The sequence below is a fragment of the Typopeltis vanoorti genome, chromosome 8 (genome assembly GCF_054136105.1).
Source record: "Typopeltis vanoorti isolate ZY-2024b chromosome 8, IOZ_Tvanoo_1.0, whole genome shotgun sequence".
NCBI lineage: Eukaryota > Metazoa > Arthropoda > Arachnida > Uropygi > Thelyphonidae > Typopeltis > Typopeltis vanoorti.
In genome coordinates this window covers 146,867,006-146,893,072 of record NC_143556.1, presented here as the reverse complement: position 1 = coordinate 146,893,072, position 26,067 = coordinate 146,867,006, and the positions used below count along the sequence as shown (strand labels likewise).

Here is a 26,067-nt window from a genome sequence, read left to right as displayed (position 1 = left end):
ACAGTTGATATTTTCAATGATTCTGCCTATTTTCATTGTCTTTGTCTTTTTATTGCTGACCTTCATACCATATCTATTACAACAGCTATTCAATTTAGTCAGAGAATCTTGCAGACTTGTAGCAGATTTATTTAGAAATATAACATCATCCGCATAAAGCAAAGAGCTGACATTAACATCTCCAATTTTGATATCAAGTTTAATACCACTTTCCTTCATAATGTGATCCATATAGATAATGAATAACAGAGAGGATAATGTACATCCTTGTCTCACACGAGATTTAACATTAAACCATCTTCCTGTACTTCCTTCAATTCTAACTGCTGACTTACAACACAAATAAGTACTAAGTATTGCTTGATATAAAGCACCATTGACACGATATAACTGAAGCGTATTGAATAGCTTCTCTCTTGGCACCTTGTCATATGCCTTTTCCAGATCGACAAAACTTAAATACAGATTTTTGTTATATTCCCATGCTTTCTCGACTATTTGTCGTAAAGTGAAGATCTGATCCTGAGCTTTTCTTCCACACCAAGCTTTTCTTCCACAATTCTTCTCAATCGTTTCTCAAGTATACTTGTATAGATCTTGCCAGGAACACTCAGTAGGGAAATACCTCTGTAATTCTCACATGCAGTTTTATTTCCCTTTTTATATATGGGTACTATGAGAGCTCTACTCCAATCATCGGGAATTCGTCCCTCTGTCCAGGCTTTCTGAACTATGCAGTGCAGCCACTGTAAGACTCTTATACCACCATACTTCAGCATTTCTGGTCGAATATCATCTACTTCTGCTGCCTTTCCACATTTCAAGCCTTTGATGGCTTTTTCTACTTCTAGTATGGATATGTATTCCTGACTGCATGCCTGGTCAGTGTTTTTTACCACTGTGCTGTCATCACTGCTTGTTTCATTTAGCAGTTTTTCAAAGTAATTACTCCATACTTCAAGGATATCTTTTTCTTCCGTTTTCATGTCACCTTTATCATCTCTAATTCCTTTTACAGCACTCTTTCCTCCATTCTTAAGCTTCTTCAACAACCTCCAGAATATTTTGCCACCTTCTTGATATTTATTTTCTATATTCTTGCCAAAGTCCTCCCATGACTTTTGTTTAGCTTGTTTTACACAGTGTTTAGCATTCTTGCATTTGTCTCTATATTCTCTAAGAGCACAAGCTGACTTATTTGACAGGAACTTTTGGTATGCTTTCTTCTTTTCCTTCACTGCCTCTTTAACTTCCTGTGTCCACCAGGGAGTTCTGATTTTTTTATCCTTACAGATAACCTCACCACATGCCTCTCTGGCAGAATCAATCAACGTTTTCTTCAGAGTTTGCCACTGAATCTCCAAGGTTTGATTCCTGTACTCAAACTCTTTCATTTTTTCTTCAATAATCTTTGTGTATTTTAGTCTACAGTTCACATCTGAGAGCTGCTCAACTTTTATTCGCTTTAAAACTTTCTTACATGTTATTCTTTTCAATATGAAATTCAATTTTATCCTGCTCAAGACTAAATAGTGATCACTTCCAATTTCAAATCCTCTGTACACTCTAGTGTCCTGCACCAGGGAGAAAACATCACTATCAACAATAACATAGTCAATGAGACTTTTCTTATTCCTAGCCTCTTCTCTCCATGTGAATTTGTGCACATTTTTATGTTGGAACATGGTGTTAGTAATAACCAGTCCATGTCCTGAGCAGAAATCCAATAGACATTTGCGATTATTATTAGCTTTACTCTTTTCTCCAAATTTTCCCAAAATATTTTTGTATGTCTCACAATCATTTCCTACTCTGCTATTTAGATCCCCAACAAGGACCAACTTTTCATTTTTCATTGTGTCAGTTGCTTTTTCTAAAGCCTCAAAAAATTCCTCCACTTCTACCTTAGTAGAACCTTCTGTGGGACCATAGGCACAAATAAGTCTCATTGTCCAGTTCCCCATTCTCATATTTGCCCACATTACTCTACTTGAGACTGACTGCCATTCAAGAAGATTAGCCTCGTATTTTGTGTTGAATACTATGGCTACTCCTTCTTTTCCTTGATTGTCATTGCCTGAATATAACATTTTGTATTTATTGCTCAGAAAGATCTCACCAGTTTTGGTCTTTTTTGTTTCAGTCACCCCTATTATGTCGATCTGGTACTTATCTAATTCCTCAGCTAGCTCCATTTCTTTGCCATTCAGGCTTCTTACGTTGATAGTACCGATCTTTAACTCTGGTGATGATGAGTTGGAGTTTGTTTTCAGATTTGTTCCAGTAGCTGACTTTTCGCTGTTCGCCCTGGTTCCCTGGCGAAAACAACGGGGGCCTTGTTTAACCGGGCGACGCCCCAGCCGGCATGAAATTTTGTCATGTTGTACCATCATTCTATATTTTGGTTTAACCAATAAGAATACAATTTGGTCGGCTAAATCCCAAATTGCCAGCCCATCCTCGTCCGTTCAGTATCCAAGTAGATACCCAACAGGGTGCACCACGAGAAAGTGAGGATTGGACATTAGGTCAGAAGCCCTGGTCGGTTCTCCGCATTCCTTTAAAGGCAATGTGGAGGTCTCCTCTCAGTTATACAGCTTTGACCCTAAACCGCAACGACGTTCTTAATTCCTAAAGAATGGGAAATTATCATACAAAACTGTGTTAAATAATTAACGGTTTTTTTTTTGTACTACTTTAGTTTTTTGTACTACGTTATGCACGTTTTCATGAGATTCTATTGTAATCATGCGCCCTAACTGCATGTTATTCCTAATTTTTGTTTAAATACTGTACTGATGATGTCCTAAAATACTTAGGATGAAATATTTACAATTAAATAATTTTCACTGTGGTTTATACATGCGTTTCTTCTAATTATGAACGCACCACAGGTTTCGTTATTTTAAAAAAAAATAAAATAAAATAAAAAATTCCCAATAAAATAAATTAGAAATGACAAGAAACTGTACATTGAGGAAATGGCAGAAAACATAACCCAAAGGATTGACAGGAACCATACATAAACTACACAAAACAACATGCTTTGTGTTCATTCAGTCAATAATATAATGTCTCTCATTATTGCGTAGAAATGGGAACAGTAATGAGATATAGGAAATAAGAAAACTAGAAGGTATGAAATTATAAAAATTAAAATTTATGAATTAAAAAAAATTAGAATAAATGTTTAAATTTTGAAATGGTATCTTAAACTAATGTCACTTACCATATTGTTGTTGCCTTGTGTGCATATATTTAGTTCATAGCGAATTAAATGGTCAGTCTCTACCTTTAAAATCAAAAATAACCTAAAAACTTTAGTTTTCAGTAAGTCAACATTATAATTCATCACTTCCAATTAGAAAGAGAAAGAACACAAGTGATAAGCAGCTAGCCTGCTTAAGTCAGCTTAAGTTTAATGATGGACATTAGGTCTCTGGCCTCTGTAGTGCAATTGGAAGAATGACGGTATGTTGCACCCTTCGATTGCAAAAAGGCTTAAGTCTGATTCTCATTCATGACGAGAAGAGTCTTTATATGGTGTTTTTCGATAAAAGGCGAGTTAGCCAATCTCATAAGGAGGTAGCAGGGTTTTCCCTCCCAGAAACTCAGGTTTTTTATCCTGCATACAGACAAATCAGCCTTGAGATTGGACAACAAGTGATGACAACTTTCTGTCATCACTTGTGTCCAATCCCACTATGTAATTGGAGGTGACAAATTATAAACTTGGTTGGCTGACTTTGCATCATCTACAAAGCAGAGACTGCTTTGCTCAGTCTGATTGAATAACATTCAAACTGTCCAAAACCATCTAGATAATTTATGTAAAAATGCAACACTGATTTGGTTCACAGTCAACAGCATTTGTGAGAAAATTTAGTTCACTATCAGGAAGAATTTCTTACTTTTACTGTTTGCTAAAATGAGCTTTTAAAAGGGAGTGGTTCTATGGGACTTTTCCATAGTTTATTCTAGCACATCATAAGGGTTGACTGATTAATTTATGGTTTATTTGTGCAAGGACAGCAAATGTCGTAATGCATCAAAGCAAAGATTATAGCAGTACAGAGGGTAATAATAAACAATAATGAAGTGATAAATTAGTAAATAATATGTACTGTACAAAAAAGCAAATTTATAAATTAAGCAATTCAATATCTACACAAAAATAGAATTCATAATGAAATGCGCTTACATAAATTAATTCTTTCTAAAAAATTAAACACATCAAGCCTTAGTAAAGGGGGTACTTAAGGGTCAAAGCTGTATAACTGAGAGGAGACCTCCACATAGCCTTTAAAGGAATGCGGAGAACCGACCAGGGCTTCTGACCTAATGTCCAATCCTCACCTTCTCGTGGTGCACCCTGTTGGGTATCTACTTTGATATTGAACGAACAAGGATGGGCTGGCAATTTGGGATTTAGCCGACCAAATTGTATTCTTATTGGTTAAACCAAAATAAAAAATGATGGTACAACATGACAAAATTTCATGCCGGCTGGGGCGTCGCCCGGTTAAACAAGGCCCCCATTGTTTTCGCCAGGGAACCAGGGCGAACAGCGAAAAGTCAGCTACTGGAACAAATCTGAAAACAAACCCCAATTCAACATCACCAGAGTTAAAGATCGGTACTATCAACGTAAGAAGCCTGAATGGCAAAGAAATGGAGCTAGCTGAGGAATTAGATAAGCACCAGATCGACATAATAGGGGTGACTGAAACAAAAAAGACAAAAACTGGTGAGATCTTTCTGAGCAATAAATACAAAATGTTATATTCAGGCAATGACAATCAAGGAAAAGAAGGAGTAGCCATAGTATTCAACACAAAATATGAGGCTAATCTTCTTGAATGGCAGTCAGTCTCAAGTAGAGTAATGTGGGCAAATATGAGAATGGGGAACTGGACAATGAGACTTATTTGTGCCTATGGTCCACAGAAGGTTCTACTAAGGTAGAAGTGGAGAAATTTTTTGACGCTCTAGAAAAAGCAACTGACACAATGAAAAAGGAAAAGTTGATCCTTGTTGGGGATCTAAATAGCAGAGTAGGAAATGATTGTGAGACATACAAAAATATTTTGGGAAAATTTGGAGAAAAGAGCAAAGCTAATAATAATGGCAAATATCTGTTGGATTTCTGTTCAGGACATGGACTGGTTATTACTAACACCATGTTCCAACATAAAAATGTGCACAAATTCACATGGAGAGAAGAGGCTAGGAATAAGAAAAGTCTCATTGACTATGTTATTGTTGATAGTGATGTCTTCTCCCTGGTGCAGGACACCAGAGTGTACAGAGGATTTGAAATTGGAAGTGATCACTATTTAGTCTTGAGCAGGATAAAATTGAATTTCATATTGAAAAGAATAACATGTAAGAAAGTTTTAAAGCGAATAAAAGTTGAGCAGCTCTCAGATGTGAACTGTAGACTAAAATACAGAAAGATTATTGAAAAGAAAATGAAAGAGTTTGAGAACAGGAATCAAACCTTGGAGATTCAGTGGCAAACTCTGAAGAAAACACTGATTGATTGATTCTGCCAGAGAGGCATGTGGTGAGGTTGTGTGCAAGGATAAAAAAATCAGAACTCCCTGGTGGACACAGGAAGTTAAAGAGGCAGTGAAGGAAAAGAAGAAAGCATATCAAAAGTTCCTGGCAAATAAGTCAGCTTTTACTCTTACAGAATACAGAGACAAATGTAAGAAAGCTAAACAGTGTGTAAAACTAGCTAAACAAAAGTCATGGGAGGACTTTGGCAAGAATATAGAAAATAAATACAAAGAAGGTGGCAAAAGGTCAGAGTAACGGCTTCCCTATTCAGAGAGGAAAATAGCATTGTGTAATCCAGACTAAAAAAAAAAAAAAAAATTCCCTTATAAGATTGGAAGCACATATACATGCTTTCCTGTTATAAGTCACCAGATACAAGCTTAAGAATGGAGGAAAGAGTGCTGTAAAAGGAGTTAGAGATGATAAAGGTGACATGAAAACAGGAAAAAAAGATATCCTTGAAGTATGGAGTAATTAATTACTTTGAAAAACTGCTAAATGAAACAAGCAGTGATGACAGCACAGTGATAAAAAACACTGACCAGGCATGCAGTCAGGAATACATATCCATACTTGAAGTAGAAAAAGCCATCAAAGGCTTGAAATGTGTAAAGGCAGCAGGAGTAGATGATATTCGACCAGAAATGCTGAAGTATGGTGGTATAAAAGTCTTACAGTGGCTGTACTGCATAGTTCAGAAAGCCTGGACAGAGGGACGAATTCCCGATGATTGGAGTAGAGCTCTCATAGTACCCATATATATAAAGGGAAATAAAACTGAATGTGAGAATTACAGAGGTATTTCCCTACTGAGTGTTCCTGGCAAGATCTATGCCAGTATACTTGAGAAACGGTTGAGAAGAATTGTGGAAGAAAAGCTTGGTGAAGAACAAGCTGGATTCAGGCCAAATAGAGGCTGTCAGGATCGGATCTTCACTTTACGACAAATAGTCGAGAAAGCATGGGAATATAACAAAGATCTGTATTTAAGTTTTGTCGATTTGGAAAAGGCATATGACAAGGTGCCAAGAGAGAAGCTATTCAATATGCTGCAGTTATATGGTGTCAATGGGGCATTATATCAACCAATACTTAGTCTTTATATGAGTTGTAAGTCAGCAGTTAGAATTGAAGGAAGTACAGGAAGATGGTTTAATGTTAAATCTGGTGTGAGACAAGGATGTACATTATCCCCTCTGTTATTCATTATCTAAATGGATCACATTATGAAGGAAAGTGGTATTAAACCTGATATCAAAATTGGAGATGTTAATATCAGCTCTTTGCTTTATGCGGATGATGTTATACTTCTAAATAAATCCGCTACAAGTCTGCAAGATTCTCTGACTAAATTGAATAGCTGTTGTAATAGATATGGTATGAAGGTCAGCAATAAAAAGACAAAGACAATGAAAATGTCAACTGTGTTGTGAATGGAGAACCTGTGGAACAACATTTCAGTAAAACATTTCAGCTACTTAGGCAAGATTTTTACTGAAGATGGTAAATTAAATATAGAAATAGACAACAGAATCAGCAAAGCTGGTATGGTGGGAAGTCAATTGAATAAATTCATATGGAATAAGAGAGAAATTAGTCGGAACACAAAATTAGCTGTATACAAGACAGTGTTCCAACCAGTTTTAACTTATGGATCTGAGAGCTGGGTCAGAAGTAAAACACTTGACCAAAGACTAGAGACCGCAGATATGAGAGTCCTGAGAAAGATTAGAGGCGTGAACAGATGGCATCAATGGCAATATCATATTAAAAATGAGGATATTAGGAAAGAACTTGACATTGTCAGCATCCTGGAATGCGTTAGCAGATCTAATCTCAGGTGGTATGGTCATTTAAATAGAATGGGAGAGGAAAGATTAGCAAAACAAGTGTTCTCTGCCAGGTTGGCAGGAAAACGACCCAGAGGAAGACCAAGATATAGGTGGATTGATACGGTACAAAGCGCCTTGGACAATAGAAATATAAGATCTGATAATGTTGGAGTCTTGACAAGTAACAGACTGATTTGGAGGAAAATTGTAGATAGGAAGTTAGTAATGATGTAATTTTTTCATGTAGTACTGTCATATCCTGTACACCCCTTGAGGGTACATAGCAGGAATTTGATGATGATGATGATGAGCCTTAGTAAATAAGAATATGTATGACAACTGAGACTTATGTGAAGCCGAGCAAGAACAACTACCTCTGCTGTTTCTACATTGACTAGACTGCCAATGCTTAATTTCAGGCTTAATCTTGTGCAATCTCTTTGTCAGTGCTTCCAGCCATGAGGACTGCATTGGGTAATTAGCTTTGATCTTACAAGCTGTCTGAAGTCTGTACACGGGGCTCTCTAAGTATATAAAAAGAGCATGAGCTGATTTAGCAGCAATCTCACATCCTTTAAATCCAATATGCAGGGGATCCAGCACAACTGAACATCAAAATTAAGGGTCTTCATTTCGTAGAAACCTCACAAAGGAGAGATTGTCTTCTCTCCTGTCTACATCCACATAAAATGTTGTGGATGTAGGCAGGAGAAAAGAGTAAAGAACTCAATGAGTGTGTATAAATTATACTTTTGGTAGCAATTTTCTTTTATATGAACAAGTGAAAGCTGAATGGCATACTACTCTGCTGTATAATTACTGCAATTAAGTGAGATCTGGTTGGACATAGTAATGTCAGGAAACACAGCATTACAACCAACAGAAGGCTCAGATTTTGAACCATCAATATAGATAGGCAAGAAATGAGAGTAGGCTGCTTTGTGTGCATTAAACAACTGAAGACAGACAGATGATATAATTTGAGACTTCTGTAGTTGATAAAGTGAGAGGTTACAGGATGGAGTGCAAACCTGCAATGAAGGAATGCTATATGCTTGGTGAAAGTAATGTTGTCAACTATTCCTTCATGCCAACAACTTCCATAATTTTTAATAACACACATACAAAGAGATGTTTTTTTTTTTTTTAAATAACGAAACCTGTGGTGCGTTCATAATTAGAAGAAACACACGTATAAACCACAGTGAAAATTATTTAATTGTAAATATTTCATCCTAAGTATCTTAGGACATCATCAGTACAGTATTTAAACAAAAATTAGGAATAAATTAGGAATATTCCTAATTTTTGTTTAAATACTGTAAAATTAAAATTAAGAATTTAAACAAAAATTAGGAATAAATTAGGAATATTCCTAATTTTTGTTTAAATACTGTACTGATGATGTCCTAAGATACTTAGGATGAAATATTTACAATTAATAATTTTCACTGTGGTTTATACATGTGTTTCTTCTAATTAAAGAGATGTGTGGCAGTCTGACATTTGTGATATTGAGCTTCCAAACACAGAGATAAGATGCAGGACATGTAGGATCGTCTAGAAGAGACTATTTTTAGTGCATAGTTACTATTATTATTCTCTGAGACCTCCAAGGAGTCAAGGACTCATCAAGGGAGGCTATACATCACCCAAACCAGCTATCATACCTTCCCTCAAACTCATTCATGACAGATGCATTCTCTACTTCAAGAGGCAAACTATTCCCACTTACTGCTCTGTGAGAGAAAAATCATGAACAAGCTTAACTTCCATGGATGCCTCCATATTCTCTCCCCACCATTTTTATAAGGAAAAATTTCACCAGACAATATCCTGTAACACCCATTCAGAAGTTTATAGACATCTATCATATCATTCCTCTTTCTCCATCTGTAGTACACATACTCACAATCTGTGTCCATAATCTAAATTCCATAATCCCAATATAATGTTTGTAAAACTCTTCTTTATCCCCTTGAAACTCAGGATACAAAATCTGTACACAGTAGTTGAGGAGTGCTTTATCTGAGCCTTTTAAAGTAGCAAAATTACTTTCTTACAGTAACACACCATGATTCACTTTAACATTGAAAATATCTTGAGTTGTGTTTTGCTGTGTGAAATATGAAATTCAAATTCCTATCCACCATTACTCCAAGATCCCTAGCCTCATCAGTTTCTTGGAGCATAACCACACTAATATAATATGCCACTGGAAATCTCATCACACCAAACTGCATAACTTGACACTTACAAACATTGAACTGACAGCCATTTTCGAATGTCCAAATTTTCAGAATATTCAAATTATTCTGGAAGTGAAGTATACAAGTAGCATCCCTGATTGCCCTGCTTAACTTTGCATCATCAGCAAACAATTAAACACCACCTGTTAGATGCTTCCCAATATAATTAATGTACAGATTAAACAATAGTACAAGAAATGAATTCAAGGATACACCACTGGTCACCTTAAATCTGGTAGATTCATACCCATGGTATACTACTTTTCCAAGTCAAAAGTTTATATTCTGAACTCATATTCTACCATTTATGTAACAGCCTTTCATGTGGTATCCTATCAAATGTATACCACATCCAACAGTATCATTGTGTATCTTCCCTTTATCCAACTCAGTAACACTGTTATAAAAATGAGCAAATTGCTAAAAACTTTCTTTTAGTAAACTCATGTTTTTCCTCGCAGAGATTGTCTGTCTACTCATTTCTGTATGGGAATTCTTACCAACTTCTCTACAATCTTCACCACCACACCCCACCACAGATACCAATAGATCAGTAGTTAGACATTGGTTTTAGTACCACCACTGTATAATGGAACTATCATAAGTTCTTCCATTCCCGAGCTGACACTCAAGTTATACAAATATACCAAAGTCCGAGACAATTCAGCTGAACATGCCTTTATCATATATGCTGATATTCCATCAGTCCCTATTGCCAAATTCTTATTCAGGTGATGCAAAATCTCTTCAACCTCATTCTTATGGCTCTCTTAACTCTTCATCCATGTGTACCATATTACATATACCTTGTTGATATATTATAGCAAAGTGAGCACTCATTAACTGAATGATCATATTAGCTGCTGACACTAGAGTACTATCTGCATTCAGTCAAGTTATTCTTCCACATTCATTCTTTCTTTTACTTCTGGGCATAACAATTAAATTCTTTTGAGCTGCCTTTAGCCTGCATAGCTAATTTCCTTTCATGCTCTTATATGGCTTTCCACACAATACTCATTAGTTTTCTGGTCTGAGCTTTATATATTTTAACTTCTCTCACTCTAATCTTCAAAATATTCATGCTTAATAATGATGCACATCCATGTCACTCCCACCCAATTTGTTCTTCAAACTCTAGGGATACATTAAGATACTGAGTCATTTAAGCACTTTTTTAAAGATTCTCATCCACTGTTGATATTTTTTCCATTCAGTAACTGGTACCATACAACCAAAGACAGTATTATCCTAATTTAGTACAAGAATAAGACAGTATTCTTGTACTAAACAAGAATATGACTTCCAAATCATATTTTCAAACTCTTTCAAATAGAAAAAGTTTGAAAACAAGAACCAAACCCTGGAGATTCAGTGGCAAACTGTAAAGAAAGCGATCACTGAATCAGCCAGAGATGCATGTGGCAAGGTAATCTGCAAGGATAGAAAAATCAGAACTCTATGGTAAACTCAGGAAGTTAAAGAGGCAGTCAAGGAAAAGAAGAAAGCAAATTGAAAGTTTCTGGCAAGTAGGTCAGATTGTGATCTCGGGGAATACAGAGCAAAACACATGAAAGCAAAGCACTGTGTGAAATTAGCAAAATAAAAATCATGGGAAGATTCTCCATACATCAAGACTAAAGATATTCATGATGTATGGAGGAATTACTTTGAAAGACTGCTGAATAAAACAAGCAGTGACAGCATGATAGTAGAAAACATTCAACAGGAATGCAATGAAGAATATATATATCTTTACTTGAAGTAGAAAAAATCATAACCAAACCTGAAAAGGCAGCTGGAGTAAATGAAATTTGGCCAGAAGTGCTCAAATATGGAGATATAAAAGTTTTACAGTGGCTGCATTGCATAATTCAGAAGGCCTGGTCAGAAGGTCAAATTCCAGATGATGTGAGAATTACGGAGGAATTTCTCTACTGAATGTTCCTACTGCCAAAAGTATTTTGAGTAATGGCTAAGAAAAATTATGGAGGAGAAGTTTGGAGAAGAAAAAGGTAGGTTTAGAGGTAGTCAGGATCAGATTTTCACTTTAAGACAAATAGTTGAGAAATCATGGGGAATACACAAGGATCTGTATTTAAGTTTTACAAATCTGGAAAATACTTATGACAAGGTGCCAATAGGAAAGCTCTTCAAAACATTCCAGTTATAGTGTAAATGGCATATTACATCAAGCAATACATAGTCTATATTTGAGATGTAAATCAGCAGTTACAATTGAAGAAGGTAAAGGAAGGTGGTTTGAAGTAAAATCGGGTGTGCAACAAGAGAGTACATTATCTCCACAGTTATTCATCATCAGCATGGATCACATTATGAAGGAAAGTGGTATTAAACCTGATAAAAAAATTGAAGATGTTAATCTCAGATCTTTACTTTATGCAGATTATGTTATACTCCTAAATAAATCCAGGAAAAATCTGCAGGATTCCCTGACCAAATTGAATATCTGCTGTAATAAATTAATGAAAATAGGCAAAAACATCGAAAACATCAACTGTATCCTGAATGATGAAGATATATAGAACAAGTAAAACATTTCAGCTATTTAGGTACAATATTTAGTGAAGATGGTAAATTAAATACGGAAATAGACAACAGAATTAGTAAAGCTGGTATGGTAGGAAGTCAGATGAATAAATTTATATGGAATAAGAAAGAAATTAGTCAAAACACTAAATTAATTGTATACAAGACAGCATTCAAAACAATTTTAACATATGGATCTGAGAACTGGGTTGAAAATAAAGCACTTGATCAAAGACTAGAGACCTCTGATATGAGAGTTCGCAAAAAGAAAGATTAGTGGAGTCAACAGACGGTATCAATGGCAGTATTACATAAAAATGAGGATATTAGGAAAGAACTTGCCATTGTTAGCATTCAGAAATGTGTTAGCAGAGTTAATTTCAGATGATATTGTCACTTAAACAGAATGCAAGAGGAAAGATGAGCAAAACAAGTGTTCTTTGGCAGGAAAAAGACCTAGAAGAAGACCAGGATGTAGACGGATTACGATAAAATGCAACTTAAAAGAGAGAAATATAAGATCTGATAATACCGGAGTCTGGACAGATAACAGGCTAATCTGGAGAAAAATTGTTTATAGGAAGTTAGTAATGATGTAACTTTTCATGTAATACTACCATATTCTCATCATCAAATTCCTGACTTATACCCTGAGGGTATAAGTCAGGAATTTAATGATGATGATGAAATCATAATTTCCAGTTGTGTAGTTCAAGTAAGAACCTGTCCTAATTGGAACATCACTATAATTAGTACTTCACTGGAAAGAACAACATGATGACTGTCACCAACTGGTGGTAAAATAGTAATATTCTTAACAGAGATCCTTCTGATGCTGTGAACAAAATTAACACTGTTGAAAGTTTTTTCAATTGGTTATGTTATAAATTAAAGATGCCTAGAAATTACATTCTTGGTTTAACCTTCATCCACGTGTAAGCAAACAATGTCTGTGCATGAAGTATCTTCACATCTGGACTACTTGTATATAGAGGCTAATGACTTCATATCAATTGCCTTAGTATCCCATAATGCATAAGTGGCCCTTTCAAATATGAATAATGCAATGCATTATTCATATTTGAAAGGGCCACTTATGCATTATGGGAAAGGCCACTACCCAATCCAGTTTCAACCTTTATTGAGGTAAGTTTAAATGCAAGGATACCTCTCCAAAAAAACTCTGAGTGATCTACAAGATCACTCTAAATCTCACTGAGTGACCCTAAAGGATCGCTGCTAAACACATTAATCCTGAACTGAATCAATCCAGGACAGGAACTCAGTGGTGGCTCCATCCAGTGACAGGCAAAAACCCACCACAGCATAAAGTCTCTCTAATCCCCAGGAAGTAAGCAAACCCAATGACGAGCATTAATAAATGTCATCAGTAGGAGCCAGACCAAGAAGTGATACCAAGGTTGAAGTAATGCAGAAATCATATACAAGTAATAAAAAGGTGGCCCGCCCTAATTAAAATACTCTCGATTAGAGAGATGTTGAAAGTTTTGTCACTTGCTTATACTATAAATTAAAGATGCCAAGAAATTATATTCTTGGTTTAATCCTTTACCCATGTGTAAGTAAACCAATGTTTGCACGTGAAGTATCATCATGACTGGGCTACTTTTACAGGGTGTTTCACTCATAGGATGCCTTGAGCTATCACTTATTACAGACATAATATACAAACAAGATAGTTGCAACTATGGGAGTACTGATATGGATAGAGACATGTTTAAATGCAACATGGCTCCAGCATGTCTCACCTACGTGCTGCATTGCAGCCACCATAGAAACTATCACCAACTTTCAGCATTGAGTTCCCCACATCTTCATAAGCTCAGTTCATGGCTAGTCTCAGTGTCGTAAACATGCACATGAATGAGCAGAAAGTGTTCTTTGTCAGATCATATGAGACTATGGATTCATTCAAGGTCAGGCGCTCGAATTTCAGAAAACAGTTTAATGTTGCAGCGACATCTAAAAGTGTGATACAAAAGATGGTAAAAAAAAAAAGTAGAGACGACAGACACATCAGTGAATGTCTGGGGGGGGGGGATGCATTCTGCACTGTTTGTGTAGGACATGCAAGTTATGGCAACTGTCCCAAAAAATTGGCTTGTCATTGTTGACTTGCCAGAGCAGCAAAAAAAAAAAAAAAAAGGAGCATTCACCTCTATTGAGCATCCACAGTGCAGGAACTGCAGGAGTCCAATTTCACAAAAAGGGTGTCATACTGCAACTGGTTTCAGACCTTTGTGGCTGAAAACAATGACATCCTAGACATAACATTTTTCTCAGAAAAAGCATGGTTCCACCTGTCTGGGTATGTCAATTTGCAGAATATGCACTTGTAGGCTGATGCATGCAATTCATGAACATCTGCTGCGTGACCTCAAGATTGGAGTGTGGTGCGCCATGTAACACACGGGCATCATAGGGCCCATATTCTTTAAAATGGCAGTGAACAAAAATGTGTACTGACAAATTATCCACACATTTGTTACTCAGTTGGAATATGGCCACAAAGGTCTCCAGATCTCAGTCCCCTAGACTTCTTCTTGTGGAACATGTTGAAGGGAAAGGTCTATGCCAATAAACCACACACACTCCAGCAACTGAAAGCGAACATCACCACTGCAATTGACGACATCTGCCACGCTCAGCTAACTGAGACATTCGCAAACATGGAGTGCTGGGTTGCCAGGTGCCTGTAGGAAGGAGGTGGCTACTTCCAGCATTTGTGATGCAATTATTATTATTATTATTATTATTACCACGGGCTACTCCAGGAGTCCTTAGACTCATCGAGGGAGGCCCTAAACATCATGTTCACGCAGCTGTTCAACATTCTCACAGTATTTATCATACCTTGCCTTGAACTCGCTCACTGTCATAGCACCCACAACAGACTCTGGCAGCTTATTCCACTCATTTACCACTCTAAAAGTAAAGAACCCAGCTCTAACACCCCTGCTAACCACACTCTTGCCCAGCTTCCATGGGTGTCCCCTAGTTCTCCCACCACCAGTCCTGATCTCAAAAATATCATCTGAATTAATCCTATAGAATCCTTTTAGCAATTTGAATGTCTCAATCATGTCTCCCCTTTTCCGCCTATCAACTAGTTTCTGCAACCCACAAATCTTCAACCTGTTCTCATATGGTTCATTCCATAGACCTGCTATCATCTTAGTCACTCGCCTCTGGATCCTCTCAACCTCCTCCCCATCAAGAAGGAACCGAGGTGACCAAATCTGGGCACAGTAGTCGAGATGAGGTCTTATCAGGGCTCGGTACAGAGGTACAATAACTTGTTTTTCTCTGCTCGTCAAGGTATTTTTCAACAACCAAGTGAGTTGATGAGCTGATTTAGCTACTTTCGCAATGTGCCCCCTAAACTTCATCTCCCTATCCACCAACACTCCCAAGTCCCTGGCCTCATCAATCTCCTGGAGTACAGTTCCACCAATGTGATATACTGCTGCTAATCTTTTCACTCCAAAATGCATAACCTTACATTTTGTCACATTAAATTGACATCCATTCTCCTTAGTCCAGAACTCCAATCTATCTAAGTCATCTTGCAAGACTTCGACATCTTCTGCATTCACTATCGCCCTACCCAACTTTGCATCATCAGCAAACAAATGAACTGTCCCACTTAGACCCTTCCCTATATCGTTAATGAACAGATTAAACAGCAGTGGTCCAAGAACAGAACCCTGTGGCACACCACTAGTCACAGGCCGTTTTTTGGACTCTACTCCTGAATAAACTACTCTTTGATATCTCTCCATCAACCACCCAGCTATCCATCTCACCAACCCTATATCCATTCCCATATGTTGTAGTTTACGGATTAGAATTCCATGTGGTATCCTGTCAAACGCCTTTGCCAGGTCCAGCAGTATCACTGTAAACCCATTTCCCTTATCCAGTTCAGCCGTCACCTTGTTATAAAACTTGAGCAAGTTACTGAGGCATGATCTACCCTTCACAAAGCCATGTTGTCCTCTGTACAGTATCTCATTTTCATCAATCCATTCCTGTATTTTTCCCTTGACTACTTTCTCCAAGACCTTGACAACGACTCCTGATATGCTGATCGGTCGGTAATTTGCAACCATAGTCTTGGATCCTCCTTTATGCAGTGAAACTATTTTCCCCTCTTTCCACGCCTTCGGGACTAAGCCAGACCTGAGACTCAGATTAAACAACATGGTCAAGGGCACTGATAATTCATTAGCCGCTTCATGCAAGACCCGTGCCGGTATACCATCCAATCCCACAGATGTATTCACATTAAGGTTCTGTAATAGACTATTCACCTCCACTTCATTCATCACAATTCCCGTATAAACTAATGGTTCCTTCATTTTTTCAACGTCACCACCTGGATGATATACTTTTGCAAAGTGCGCGCTCAGTAACTCCACTATATCGACTGGTTCAGTGAACTCTTTACCATCGTCATTCCTTAAAATCATTTTGCCATGTACAGTTTTTTCTTGCTTGCAGCATATTGAAAGAACTGTTTGGGATTCTCTTTTGCTTGCATAGCTAGTTTCCTTTCATAATCGGCTTTTGCTGTTTTTACCACACTCGTTACCCTTCTGGCCTGTACTTTATACCGTTCGTGTGCCTGCAGGTCACCCCTTTCTTTAAATTCCCTCCATAGTTGTTTCTTTTTTTGCAGCTCAAGCTTAATGGTGTTATTCATTCATTTAACCCCTCCTTGTTTCACTATTCGGACCTTAGGTATACAATCAGCCATAACCTCCTGTAAATGCTCTTTGATCACTTCCCATGCTCTATCGACGTCCAGCCCTTGCAGTTGTACATGCCATGGCACTGATCCAAGCAATCCCCTAAGCTTGTCATACTTGCCAGCACGGTAATTCCACATATACCCTGTCTTAATCACAAATTTCACACCTTTAGCCACCTCCCAGGTCAAGACCTTATGATCACTCTCACCAATAGGTGGCAACATGGTCTCACCAATAGGTGGCAATATGTTGGACATCTTTCAATGTATGTACTACCACAATTACATTTGCCTATCTTGTATATTATGTCTATAATAAATAACTTGGGAGCCCCCTACAAGTGAAACACCGTGTATATAGAGGCTAATGACTTCACATCAATTGCCTTAGTATAATGCATTGCATTATGTACTTATGAAATGGTGTGTGTGCTTCTCATTACTTGATACAAAGAAAATTTCATTTTGCATTATGGTATACCAAGAAGATTTCAGAATTGGTGTGGTGGTGGCTAGCTTCCGCTTTGAATACTTGTATGATATATTTTGTTACGTTTTTATCTTCAAATGTTCAAAGGATTTTTATTTGTTCAGTGCCAGAGTTCCTACTAAGCACAGAGCCATACATGGACACCCACTCACTGGCAAGCAATGACTGTGCTCAGGAGAGGAATACCAACACTACCCCAAATATTAAATGGGCATCGTAACAAGCCTTGGGCCCTGACCCCAGCCAAGGGGAAGGAGATGGAGATCTACCTAAATCATTAACCCTTGCAAGCAAGCAGACAAGCTGACTACTCCTCAATGGGCCATTTAGAACCCATCTTGCTGAAGCAGAGAAGGTAGTGCAAGCCTACCAGGATCTCCCTTTCTGGATGTCCATGGGTTGTACTACATGGCGGCAGGGTGTGGATCCCAGTGATGGTGGTTTGGAAGACTGGACAGCATAAAATACTCAGAAGAAGCAGAGCAAAGAATACAGGAAGAAAAGCAAAGAAAAAGGGGACGAACGAAAAGGACCAGTATTATCAATTTGAGATCCCCTCCACCACAAACCATTGCCATACACAGGCAAGAATATACAACCATTATCTACCACTACAAAATTACTTTACTGTGATAACTCTTAAGATATAAAATTATCCAAAGTGTTTTAAACCTCTCCTATATAAATTAAATCAAATTAACATTCAGATTATCTTTTCTTTCTTACCCAATTTGTAACTACGAAGTACGACCTCTGGAGAGCTGGGATGGCCGTCAGAAAATGGTGAATATATGTTTGCAGCTCTGATTCCCAAAGGATCAAGCCTGGAAATTAAATGTCCACGTACCTGTAGGCAGAAGTTGATTTACAACATTATATATATTTCTAAATTAAAAAAACAAAGTAATTATGATTCTGTATAACTTACCAACAGTTAATTTTAAAAATGTATTTAATATTAAAAAAAGAAACGACAAACTAATTTTGCTTAAAATCTTCAATGCGATACACTCAATCAGCATAACTACTGAGTTTTCATAGCTCAGCCAGTATCAAAACTGCCTTCTAGCTAAAAAGAGCTGGTTTTGAATCCCATCTGAGATGCAAAGAACCTTATATAGTGAATGCTCACGCATAGGTGCTAGAGAAATGACTGGTTATAACTAAAGTTCAACAGAGTAAATTTAGGGAAAAAAGACTGACCGTCCTACTTCACTGCTCAGAAATATGAGGTCTACCAAGAAGTTCATGGAATTGGGTCATAAAAAAAAAAATTACTCACCTTAACTCCTAGTTTCCATTGTCTCCTTTGGATGTGTGTGTGTGTGTGTGTGTGTGTGTGTGTGTGTGTGTGTGTGTGTGTGTGTGTATACACAGCGATCCCAGCAGTTTTTCCATGATTCCATACATACCTGGAAGTCCTCAAGTGTTGTGGCAGGTACGAATGATTTGAAAGGAGATAAAATGGAAATGATAGAAGACCTGAATGAATTGTTTGAGGTAGCAAAAGAAAAGAGTGAGAGAGTTAGAATGATTGGTCTTTTGCCACGGTATGACAGTGAAATGTTTAAAAGGAGGGCCATAATTGCGAATGTCTTTATGCGTGGGTTACGTATGACGAGTGGTGTGGAATTTGTGGATGTGTGGAGTGAGTTCGATGGGCGAAAGGATCTATATAAGATGGATGGCTTGCATTTGAATGGTTATGGTGTAAGGAGACTTGAGAAAGTGTTGCTGAATGTAGTGGATGTGCAAATTCAGGGAAACTAGATTTATTAAGGGGAGGGGTAGATATACAGTCCTTAGAGAGTCAGTTGAATGTATGAATGAACATAATATGCCCGAGCGAATAAGGATAACAAATCAGAGTGGGATAGTTAATATGAGGCATCAAGTTAGGGTTGGGGCTAATGGGAGTCTTTCATGTACACTAATGCTAGGAATATTAGGAACAAGAAGGAAGAGTTTTTGGCCATGGTTGGCACTTCCAGACCACAGGTTATTGGTATTAGTGAATCATGGCTGACTGTAGATGATATAGCTAGTGGGATTGAATGTGATGGGTATAGTGTATTCAGGAATGACCGGGAGAATTGGAGGAGTATTGTTGATGATAGCTGATGTGCTACAGCGAAGGAGAATAGAAGTTGAATTGCAGGATAGAGAAAAGAGCACATTTGAGGCCATTTGGTGTGAGATTGTGGCTAGCAGAACTAAATATACAATTGGGTGCTGCTATAGACCAGGTGATGGAAAAGATGGTGGTGACAGTATGAACAAGCAAATAGAAGAAATGAGTGGAAGGAGGGTAATTATTATGGGAGATTTCAACTATGGTCGCATTGATTGGAGTGAGGGGAGGACACACGGGAGGAAGGAATTGGATTTTATGCGGTTATTAAGGGATAACTATCTGCGACAGCATGTAATGGAAAATACTAGGGGTCAGAGAGTGCTTGACCTAGTAATTACATCTGAGGATTTGGCTGTAACAAATATGACCACATTGCCACCAATTGGTGAGAGTGATCATAGGGGCTTGTCTTGGGAGGTGGCTAAAGGTGTGGAATTTTCAATTAAGACAGGGTACATGTGGAATTATCAGGCTGGAAAATATGACAAGCTTAGGAGATTGATTGGTTCAGTGCCATGGCACGTACAACTGCAAGGACTAAAGTTGATGGTGTATGGGAGGCAGTTAAGAAGTGTTTGCATGAAGCAATGGCTGACTGTATACCTAGAGTCCGAATAATAAATCAAGTAGGGGTTAAATGGATGAATAACACCATTAAGCTTGAGCTGCAAAAAAAGAAACAACTATGGAGGGAATTTAAGGAGAAAGGTGACCGGCAGGCACATGAACGGTATAAAGCGCAGGCCAGAAGGGTAACGAGTGTCGTAAGAAAAGCAAAAAAGGATTACGAAAGAACATTGGCCATGCAGGCTAAAGAGAATCCTAAACAGTTTTTTTAGATATGTAGCAAGTAAAAGGAAAAATGTACATGGCAGAATGATTTTAAAGAATGCCGATGGTAGGGAGGTAACTGAATCAGTTGATATAGTTGAGTTACTGAGTGAGCACTTTGCAAGTATATATCATCCAGGTGGTGACATTGCAGAAACGAATCAACCAGTAGATTATACGGGAATTGTGGTGAATGAAGTGGAGGTGAGTAGTCTATTGCAAAACCTCAATGTCAATACATCCGTGGGATTGGATGGTATACCAGCTCGTGTCGTACGAGAAGCAGTTAATTTGAGTCTCGGATCTGGGTTAGTCCCGAGGGGGTGGAAAGAGGGGAAAATAGTTCCACTGCATAAAGGTGGTTCCAAGACTGCTGTTGTAAATTACCGACCGATTAGCATACCAGGAATCATTGTCAAGGTCTTAGAGAAATTAGTCAAGAAAAGAATACAGGATTGGATAGATGAAAATGGGATATTGTATGGGGGACAACATGGTTTTGTGAAGGTAGATCATGTTTTTCTCTTTTCAATTTATCACTCTTCAATAGATCATGTTGTTGGAGATAAGTAGTAATATTAATAATTAACTTTACTACTACTACTGTTAATACTTGGATAATTAACAGTATGTGTTTATTAGCTTTTTTACCCTTTTTTTTCAGGTTGCTTCCAAGGAGCAATGCATATTATAAAAGAAGGATAGTCAAAATTCTGTATGCTAATTCCATGCTGGATACCTTGACTTATCCTCCTTCCAAATGAACTTTTCTCATTCTGCTACTATCGGCAGAAGATAAATTCATCTTGTGAATCAGCTCTAAAAGACAGCTGAAAACAACAAGATTTTGTTGAAGTATATACATTTTGGTTTCTTTTTTTTTTTTTTACTAACATAAAACACTAAATATGAATTATTTTTTATTTGTTTTATGATCTCACATATGAAAGGTCATAGGACCTATAACACAATAGTTCCATTTGTGGGTAAGTGCTCATGGAGAAAGAAGTAACTTACTGATATGTTTCTTAAAGAGGTTGTACTCTGGAGCAGATTATTCCAAAGAATAGAAGTGGACAGAATGAAGTAGGATGATGAGAAGTTTCTTCAGTACATTTGGAGTTGGACGTGTCTGGATGTTGGCCAGTGAGTGGCTGACCTATTTCTTACATGGTAAGAAGAAAGTGAAGGAATGGTACTGGCCAATTTGAAGAGGCAATGCCCATGGAAGTACATACAGAAAAGGCAGTGCAGAAAGAGAGAGCACCTATGGGAAACTGACAAAAGGGAGTCCATGATGAAGAGTCACCTATTAAGAAGATTGCCTTCTTGTGTGTATTATTAAGAGTTCTTTGAGAGGTGTTAGGTGCACTACCACAAGTGCAAGAACAATACTCCAAGGTTGATCAAATCTGAGATTATGAATGAAGTGTTAAGAGTTGAGCAGAAAAGAAGTAATGATTTGAACAGAAAAGAACACTAAGTTTTTTTAGAGGCTGAGGAGGCTATGTATGTAACATGTTTGAGCCAGAATAAACTGGATATGACAGTCAGCCCAAGAAAAGAAAGCTGATCTTGAAACAAAACTTGAGCATTATCAAAAATACATATGAGCAGAGGGAGGATCTTTCTTTGCAGATATTAAAGCAGGACTGAATTGTTATGGCAGTGAAATTTACTAAGTTGTCTTCACCCCATTTGAGGATGTTGAGGATATCAGTATTTAAGTCATTGGTTCTAGATCTTGAGGCTTCTTTTAGTATTGCAGAGTTTCTCAAATAAGGAAGAGGAATGAAGAGTATTGTCAATGGCAAAAGAGTGTGAATTGGATTTGAAGTCACTGATGTAAAGGAGGAAGAGTGTGGATTACAGTACAGTACCCTGAGGCACTCCAGCATTGACAGAGAAATCTAATGAAGAGGCCATCCACCATGACTTGGATTGTCAGCTTCCTCACTGGTCTTTCACTGCATGTCATAGTGGATGGCTTCATTAGATTTCTGCCAATGTTGGAGTGTCCCAGGGTACTGTACTGTACTGTAATCCACACAGAGTGCAGGAGAGAGGCCATAAGATGGTAGCTTGTTCAGGAGGCTTCAATGCTAGACATGATCGAATGCCTTTGAAATATTGATAGTGACAACATGGGTTTCTACAAATCTTTCAATGGCCTGTGTCCAAAGGTGGATTAAATTAGCAAGGTCAGCTGCAGAACAAGAATGGTGGAATCCATAATTGCTAATTAATTGATGAGTTTCCAGGTAGTGAAGAAGCTAGCTATTGATAACTTTCTCCATCACTTTTGAAAGTACTGATTGAAGCGAGAGCAATGGAATGATAGTTAAATGGCTTTTGTCTCATTTTTAGGTACAAGTTAGATAGGGCTGCTTCCATGAAGTTCAGTAAATACCAGTTGAATATGATAACTTATATAATGGTACAGGATGGGTGTTAATTCTGGGGGACAAGCTTTGAGCACAACAGGGGAATGCCATCTGGACCAGGAACCTTATTAGTATCAAGATTAATCAGGGTTTTCTTCATGTCCTTCTGGAGAAAATTCGGAGAACACTTGCAGTGTGCAGCTTATGTGATTTGCCTTGGTCATTCAAGCAAGAGTTGGAGGATAAAACAGATGTCAAGTGGTTTGCCTTTTCCTTGGGTGAGATTATCATGGAACCATGAGTGGAGGCAAGAACAAGGAAAGGCATAGGTTACACCCAACAGCTATAATGAGGGCCCAGAAGACTCGACTGCCAGTGGAGCAGAAAGCAAGTTTATCGTATTTCATTCTTATAAAGTCTGCTTCAGAATCATTCATAACTTTTTTCTTGTTTCCAATAGAAACATTTTATTCCTTCTTGAATTCACACTGGAGAAAGACATAAAATCTGTTCTCTAAATGACAGTAACATTATTATCATCAAATTCCTGATATGTATCCTCAAAAAGTGTAAAGGATAATTATGACAGTACTACAGGAAAAGTAACACCGTTACTAACTTCCGATCAACAATTTTCCTCCAAATTAATCTGTCATAACTCCATAACAGCCAAATTCTTCTTGCATCTTAAAATCACAGAACACTGAGGAAGCACATCTTGTCTTCATTCAACTCACTTCAACTTCACTTTCTATATGAAAGCTGCAGAAAGCTGATTGAATAAACTACTAAAAATTATATTAACCATATCATCACTTTAGAATGAATTACGAGGGGAATGGGCTGAAATGTTCTGATAAACACCTATAACAAAAATGATATTAAAGCTATAACCACAAGAAAGAACATCTTAAAACCCTTTAACCCCCACATTTCATCACAAATTGTAATAATTTGTTCTCTTTTTCTTTTAGGATATATAAGAAGACAAATCAGAGGTACTGAAGAAATTTGAAGACACAGAGGTGCAGGCCCTCATCAACTTTTTCATGCTGCAAGAAAAGTCCACAACTGAGATTCACCAAACTTAGTGTGAAACTTTAGGGGACTGTGCCCCAGCATATCCACAGCTGCCAGATTGATGGCCAAGTTTAAAACTGGGCATCCTGACCTGGAGACAACAGATGTCCCCAGGTCAGGAAGACCTTACACCTATCATTAAGGATGATGCTTGATGATAGACGAATACCAGCCAAAAACACTGCAAAGACTCTGGGAATATCCAGGGAACCAGTTAGAGATCATTATCCACCAACATCTGGACATGCAAAAGCTCTCAGCAAAGTGGATCTCCAAATGTTTCAATGCCAACCAAAAGAGAGAACATCATGTGCCATCATCTCAAGGGCTTTAGGGTCATTGTGAGAAATCAGGTACACATTTTTTGGCTCATATTGTGATTGTTGATGAAACGTTGCTTCATCACTAAGAGCCAGAGACCAAAGAAGTTCCGAACCCAAAAGTCAGCAGGGAAGCCTATATCTTTGCTATATCTTTTGGGATATGAATGGTGTCCTTACCAAGTACCACAAAAAAGGTGAAACTGTTACAGCAGCAGTTTATTCAACAGCTCTGAAGGAGATACTGAAGGAAAAACATCACAGGAGATTGAGCAGAGGCATGTTGCATTTTGCAGGACAACACATCTGCTCATAAACCCAACAGACAATACACAACTTAGGTTTTCAATGTTTGCCTCACCCGTCTTATTCACTAGACCTGGGCCCATCTGACTATTTCCTATTCCCAAATTTAAAATACACTTGAAAGAAACAAAATTTATCACAAATGAAGTCATGTCTGCAGCTAAGGACTGGTATGTGCAACAAGGGAAAGATGTTTTTCTCAGAGGATTGCAAATGATGCAGCAGTGTTGTAACAAGTGTATAACACTTCGTGGAGAATATGTAGAATAACGTGCAAGTTACATTGGTTCTATCTCAATTCCTACATGATAATTATCACAACTTCGCTGACCTGGTTGGCCAAGTGGTTAGCGTATCTGCTCTCTAGCCAAAAGGCCACAGGTACGAATCCTGCCATGGGCATGGATGTTTGAAAATACTAGGTGGTGATGGGCAGTAGCTGTCGTTGGTGGAATGAGTGGTGGAGATGGACAGTTGTAGAGGAGATGCCCTCCCTTAAATTATAATAAATTTAGTTTAATCCTTTATCCAAGTGTGAGCAAACAAAGTTTGCGCCTGAAAGTATCTTCAGGACTGGGGTAAGGTGATACAACACCAGGACAACTCCTTGCAAAGGTGTAGCAAGCTACCAGCACTCCTGTCTCAGTATCTCCTTTAATGCAAAACACATCTCCTTGCGGATATGTCTAATGTTATGCATTAAGGGAAGGGCCACTACCCAGACTAGTTTCGACCTTTATTGAGGTCTCTTCAGTGGGAGCCTATAGGGAGAGATGACCTGCGAATGCTTCTGCCTGGTATCTCAGTTTGGGCCTGGCTCCCACTGAAGAGACCTCAATAAAGGTCGAAACTAGTCTGGGTAGTGGCCCTTCCCTTAATGCATAACATTAGACATATCCGCAAGGAGATGTGTTTTGCATTAAAGGAGATACTGAGACAGGAGTGCTGGTAGCTTGCTACACCTTTGCAAGGAGTTGCCCTGGTGTTGTATCACCTTACCCCAGTCCTGAAGATACTTTCAGGCACAAACTCTGTTTGCTCACACTTGGATAAAGGATTAAACTAAATTTATTATACTCTAACCAAGTGAAAAATAAACTTTCAACATCTTTCTCTAAATCCAGAGTAATTTATTAAAAAAGGGTAGCACACCATTTGGCAACTCCTATAGGTAGAGATGACCTGCGAATGCTTCTGCCTGGTATCTCAGCTTGGGCCTGGCTCCCAATGAAGAGACCTCAATAAAGGTCGAAACTAGTCTGGGTAGTGGCCCTTCCCTTAATGCATAACATTAGACATATCTGCAAGGAGATGTGTTTTGCATTAAAGGAGATACCGAGACAGGAGTGCTGGTAGCTTGCTACACCTTTGCAAGGAGTTGCCCTGGTGTTGTATCACCTTACCCCAGTCCTGAAGATACTTTCAGGCGCAAACTTTGTTTGCTCACACTTGGATAAAGGATTAAACTAAATTTATTATACTCTAACCAAGTGAAAAATAAACTTTCATCAGCCCTCCCTTAAAGAGTCTTTGGACTCCTTGGAGGTGTTGCATA

The 26,067-nt window shown here is 38.0% G+C and overlaps 1 protein-coding gene across 1 annotated transcript in view; it reads right to left on the bottom strand.

The window, feature by feature from the left end:
* The window catches only part of LOC150104414 (2-oxoglutarate dehydrogenase complex component E1-like), a 596,096-nt gene that overhangs the window by 543,398 nt on the left and 26,631 nt on the right, over positions 1 to 26,067 (bottom strand). The window contains exon 3 of the mRNA XM_090396361.1: positions 18,184 to 18,304. Coding sequence (XP_090252487.1) covers positions 18,184 to 18,304 — 121 coding nt within the window. The remainder of the gene's footprint in view (positions 1 to 18,183; positions 18,305 to 26,067) is intronic.